General features: G+C 37.6%; 1 protein-coding gene across 1 annotated transcript; it reads left to right on the forward strand.

Annotated features, from left to right (window-relative positions):
• Positions 1–615: 615 nt before the first annotated feature.
• LOC105248486 lies at positions 616–4854 on the forward strand. The gene is made up of 2 exons (XM_011253300.3): positions 616–793; positions 2887–4854. Exons 1-2 carry the CDS (start codon positions 773–775, stop codon positions 3754–3756), a joined length of 891 nt encoding a protein of 296 aa, XP_011251602.1. The 5' UTR covers positions 616–772; the 3' UTR covers positions 3757–4854.
• The last annotated feature ends 1650 nt before the right edge of the window (positions 4855–6504 follow it).

Raw genomic sequence — 6504 nt, forward strand, 5'->3', positions numbered from 1 at the left:
AAAATTACTCCGAAAGATCGAATGATACAGAGTTGGTAAAATCGCTCATTTTTTTATACCACGACTGAACGGCGAGACAGTAGTAAGAACGAGTGCACTTGTCAAATTGTTTGAAACGGTGCTCTTGTCGTTTCTCTTTCGTCGGTCTCAATCTGTGTCGCCAGTTTTATATAATATCTCACCTTAGAAACTCGGCACACCAGTTTCATAAAACCGATCCATTTTTTCAGTCGAGCCCGTTACATGATCGTCGGCTGCTAACTTCTATATAAAATTTATTTAATTACGTCCATCGCAAAAAAATATCATCGAGCAAAAGAAATTTTTCCAAATCTATCATTATCGATTCTCAGAACCGTCTTATTTCTAATTGTACAAAAAATGATGGAAAACAATATTAATATTTCTTTACAGTAGTCTGATCGATGAATAGCTTACTAAGAATTAATGACGAAATTCTATTCGCATTGTTGACGAATCTGCGAATCAATCAACCGAGCGACGATTTTCCAGATTTCCGAGAAAACCAGAACAAGCTGGTGAGGAATATTTAGGGGATATAAGGTGCTGTAACGACATAAGGCGATCGTACATACGTACAAGAGTACGAATAGATAGTGAAAGTCCCCCGGAGCTAACAGGAGAACAGAGGAAGGGAGCGGGGGGGACCCAGTAAGGTATATGAGGGCCTCAGTCCGAGCAATCGCCGGTACTCTAGCCTCGCTGCCTACTTACATTCATACACTAACACTACCACCGACCGCGGGGAAACATGATGCACACCCTCGCGACGGTACGTATCTAAGTGCATCTCATCAACATCATGACGTCGTCATTACACTCTTTCGGATGTAGTTTTCATAGTTGCCTTCGAAATGCGAAAATCGCGTGTGATGTGATTGTGACTGTGTGATCAGTGTGTAACCATATTGTGAACTCGAGGAAAGCGCCCGCTTGGAAAATTTACACGCGAGAAATTTCGAGGGAGGAATTCACTCTGATTTTCAAATTGATATTTTGCCTTATTATTTAAATTCTTTTATTTCTCCATTTCTTTATAATTTTATGTTGTCAGAAGTGAAAATAATTTTATAAAATGGCTTTTATAGAAACGAATGAAACTATTCATATTGCAGGTTATTGCAAGAAATTATGCAAATTTTTATTAAAATTAAAAACAATTTAAAACAGAAATCCGGAGAACGTTGTTGATAACCGACTGCAATTTTTTCGAGTTTTTGCGCTAATTTATTTGATTTCGTTTTTCCTTCTATAATATTTAATCATTAAAATCGACATTAAATTCATGGTGAGAAATTAAATGATCGCAATGTTAGCGACGTTAACGCTTGGTCGTTGCACAACTTTGTTGTGATCTCGTTTCCTACTTTCTTCTACGTCGAGGAAAACTTTATTAAGGTTTCACCGATTATAACGCGCCAGCGCTGAGGTGCATTCATTTTTGTATCGTTCGCGGAAAAAGAATTATATAATTCGTTATTATGTTCGAGTGTAGTCGCGTGCGATGGCCGGAGAATACGAGCAATTGTTGAGACCAGTTGCATCAGCATTAGTTAATCATGGCGAATTAACCGCATGGTGCGCCATACAAGGCACGAACTAATCTTTTTCATTCTCCTTTCTGTTTTTCCTGCGGTAAAAAATACTATGCATTTTTTAAATCATTTTTCTGAGGAAAGGAAGAAAAATTAAGTTTATAGTTTTCATGTAAAGTTTAAGCTTCCTAAGAGCATGCAAAAAATAGAAATAGAGCATAGAGGATACGTAAAATAAAAATAAAGATAGCGAATTAATATCAAATTAGCAGTGTAAAAATATTTGCGTGTACATATTTAATAATTATTATCTTAGGAGATAGAAATTTTTACGCTATAATGAACTCCAACAACATAATAAATATAAATAATAGCGTAAACTTAAGCGAAAAGCTTTCGAATGACGGAAAATTATAATTAATAGTTAATTTGATTAATCGGAGTTGCTTAATTGAATTCCAATTTTATCGCGGCATTTCACACTCACCATTTAGAGAATTGCAGGAAGCATAATATGCAGATCAACTGAATTGATTAATTATTCTTGTTAATTTTAGAATCGGCACGCGTCTAATCGTGATCGTGCACGGATAAGGTCACGCGTAAAAGATCACGATTAATAACTTGATTTATTGACATTTCTCTCGACATCCGCGTACGTTCGTATAACGCGAGTTCCGCGACTCGAGACTCGTTTGTTGTCGCAACCATGGAGGCGTTCGCCAAATCCGGTATGGATTGTTTCGAGCTGTGCGCCGTCCATTCTCAATTGTGTCGCAACGCGCGTGGCGGTTAAGGTTCCCCAGATATATATCTGGCCTTAAATTCACACGTCAGCAGATGGTGACACATTTCTACGAGATTAACGGTTTACAACTTCGTAACATTACTTAAGCATCTCGCGATTCGCTCCAAGAAATTCCCGTTTTATTTCGCATCAAACCTTGACGTTTCTTTTTATGTGTGCAGGTGACAATCGTTGCAATCGAATGACATATAAAAGTCGATAAACTTAGCAACAACGGTTTAAAATGTTTAATTATCCTAAACTACTTGCTGCAATATTTGCATGTAATTTTTGTAAACTCTTCCTCTCTATTAAAAAAGAAATTAATCTAATAAAATCAAATTAAAAAGTATTTTTTGCAATATGATTTAATAGCAAAATAAAAAAAATAAAGCTAAGACAATAGAAAGCTGGTTAAATATGTAACTAGAAAGATATAAAGAAAAATTGAAACACTGTTACTTTTATGACATTTTGACATCTAGAACTCTACACGTCTTAAATATTGAAGAGCCACCACATTGACAGCATTTCTATTTTCAGGTAGCAATAGTGCTCACCGCTCTACTGGCGGTGTCGGCGCAGCAGTACCAACAACCCGGCGGTAATTACGTCGACGATTACGCCCAATATGACTCACAACAACCGAGCCAGCCGACCCCGCGTAGCTATGCGAGCAACGACGTACCAGCTCGTCAATCGGCCACACCGGCGAATCCGAAGCCGACCCCGGTGGCGATCCTGAAGCAGATTAATCGCCACAACGAGGACGGCTCATACACGTACGGCTTCGAAGGCGCTGACGGCTCCTTCAAGATCGAGACCAAGTTACCGACCGGTGACGTCAAGGGCAAGTACGGTTTCGTCGACGACACCGGCAAGGTCCGCATAGTCGAATACGGCGCGAATCAGTACGGCTTCCAGCCGGCCGGTGATGGTATCACCGTCGCCCCGCCAACTCTGTTCGACGAGACCACCAGCAAGGAGGCTCTTGACGCGCAGGTTTACGAAGAGTATCAGCAGCGGCAACAGCAACAGCAACAGGTGGCCGCACGTCCGGCTTACCAACCACCACCGTCTCAATCGCACACTCAGGCCGTGTACGCTCCCGCACAGGTAGCTCCCAGCAGACCAACTCTACCTAAGCCACCCATCTTCACGCCAGCTGCGCCCCAGGCGCCGCGACAGTCTTCGCTGATCCAACAGGAGCCGACTTACAGCGAACCTGCGCCACCCTCGCAGCTCTACAATCAGGGGCCAGCTCAATTCAGTCCGGCACCGAACCAGGAACCACGTTCCAAGCAACCGCAGGCTCGCAGCGGCGGCGGCATCCTGGACCAGCTCGCCAGAGATTACGCTTTGCCTCAGGGAGTGGCACCACCGCTGCACGACATCAGCTTCGGCTATTACTAGTCCTACTCCTTTTGTCTGTCAAGAAGAGTCTGAGATCAATCGCACTATAAAAAAATTCCGTTTAGTTCAAAAGCTTTTTAAAAAAATTGTTTTTAAAATTACTTAGAAAAGAGATCTATTATATTTTAATGTTAATTTCTTTTTAGCAATTAAGGGCTAGAATTGTTGCGACTGATTTCGGCCTCGTCTGTGTCCCGACTGTGTGTTGGTCTTGTGTGGTATTCATGAATGACGCCCCGATGACTAATTGACCTATCAGTAATTACGGTGTAACTCGCTTTTTTCAAAGTTAGCGACAATATGATTAATGATTGTCGCGAATAGACCGTCCACTTGAAAGTCGAGAACTGTATTGATGTTTGAAATCACGAGTCGAAAGCTAAGATTCCATTTCTTTCATTGCATAATTTCTTCATATTAATTATATAATACTTCTTATTCCATTTAACCGACAATTAAGATGAAACAGAAATCATAGATCTCATCTCTATTTCATAACATAAAGATCTAATAAATCATATCAAAGATTAATTCACTGACACGGATCAAATAAATTTTTAGCTTTATCACATTTTTTTAAAATTTAGAAGTCCAATAAAATGATATAAATGAGTTTCTCAAAAATATTATAAGATCTGAAATATTGACTTTTTGAGAGTAAACACAAAGGTCTAAGTCTTTGACTTTTTACTTCAACAATCACATTTATTACTCGCTTTTATGAATCTGTCAAATAATGTTAGGAAGTTTGATGTCATCTTTTTATCAATTATTTAAATTATTGTTATACATTCCACGATTCATCAAAAATTATTTAGATAAGCGGTAACAACGAGAGAAGTTGTAAAAATTTTGCATTCTCTGTAAAGAGTGTAAATAAAAAATTTCTCGTTTTCCCCTTTTCTGAATAGGCGTTCACGTTCGTTTTTTATTCTAGAAAACGTGGCTCGCCTTAAGAACTTACCAATGAAATATTGCGTTAGAGCTGTGTATTCACGGCGGAGTCCCGTAAGAATATATCTTAATTGGACGCGCTTATTACTGTAATTAGATTATTGTAAGGTAATTCGAGTGGAATAAAAGAAGACCAATACTAAATTCCGTCAACTACTATGGAACGCGTAAAAGTCTCGTATAATGTCGGTGTAATAAAATTTCCTGATTTCACTTTTCCAATTATGCTTCTTGTTAAGCATAAAGACTTTCAATGTTCATATTTATTGAGCATAAAAAAAGACAACACTTCCGTATGTAATACCTATACTCGATTCTAAATTATCGTCCTTTGCATATTATAAGAACACGCTAAAGAAATTTGATTGAAATTGATTTTAAACCACAATAATCATAGTATAAAATACAATTGCATCGTTATTTTAAAGAAACATATTTTTATGTAAAAAAATTATTTGTTTTACACAACCACAATTTTATTCTGCTTAAAAAAAGGCATAAATTATCAAATATTTTGGATAGATATTTTATTTTTGAAGATATTCTCGGAAAGAATTCCTGTCGTAGATATTTTTAAAATTCTATCGCAATATTATTTTTCATTTCTCGATGTTCTTGTACCCGAGTATAATTAGAGACGCCTGATACAATGACAACCAAAGCCACATTGTTGCAGAAACGACTGCATGCGGTTGCGATTTTATCTTTCCTTTCTTTGACTTCCATAAAGATTGCGAAATATCGCGAGCAGAGACCAGACGGATTTCTCACAGGATAAATTCTCGTGTCGGGCAGAATCTGGCCTTTATATCTTCTTCTGCTTTTGGATTACCAAAATTACATGTTCCCACGCTCTGTTTACCGCATACGAATGGGGTTTCTCGTAATTTCGCCATAATGACGATTCGCCAAATATTTCTCGAAACATCCGTTATTTCTAGAAATATCTATCACACTATCGCGCCTTGTGTTGCACTTAACAAAGGGGAGTTCTACTTTCATTCTGAGAAAGTCTCAAGGTAAGCAAGGCCGCGTTATACTTTTCTATCTTTTTCAACGACCGATTTAGCGCAAAAATTCAACGCGCGTGTGCTATGTGAATTATATTGTAAATTCTCGATATAAAAAGCGATCTTCCTGATTCCGCAATTTCTACAAATTTTTAACTTTCGATACCTTTCGTAACGAGTAATCAGCAGAAATAAGCTTATGCAAAGACATGATAGACACTTTCCTTATCTATTAATTATAATTATATGTGTCTATCTAATTATTTATCGACTTATAATATGTAATTAATTTATTTTAAAATTTATGCTCTTGCAATTTTATGTAATTTCTGCAGCATATCTTTTTGTAGTTTTTCTCCTTTTCATTTAAAAGTACAATAATTTTATTCTTGTTTGCATTATTTATGCCGTATTACGCATTTCAAGGGTCGCATTCCAAAGTGCATAATAAATACCTTCTTTCTCTTTCCCATCACGTACTACGATTTGCAAGGTGAATACTCGCATACTCGTACATTTGCCTCGTCAACGAAGGGCATCTTTCGTATATTTATACGAAATGCAATAGTAAGAGTAAGATCGTTTTCGCGATTACAGGACAAATTGCAATAACTATCCTGGCGTCGCGCCAAATAATCGTTCACGCAATAACTTTGAAGATGCGACGCTTGCATAATAGTATTTATACATATTGATACATCGCCAGTAATAAAACCTGTTGACATTTATTTCTTGGGAAACTGAAATATTTATCGAAATAATGCTCATAATGCGATTTTAATTC

Source organism: Camponotus floridanus, unplaced genomic scaffold, assembly GCF_003227725.1.
Source record: "Camponotus floridanus strain SB8 unplaced genomic scaffold, Cflo_v7.5 scaffold98, whole genome shotgun sequence".
Lineage (NCBI taxonomy): Eukaryota > Metazoa > Arthropoda > Insecta > Hymenoptera > Formicidae > Camponotus > Camponotus floridanus.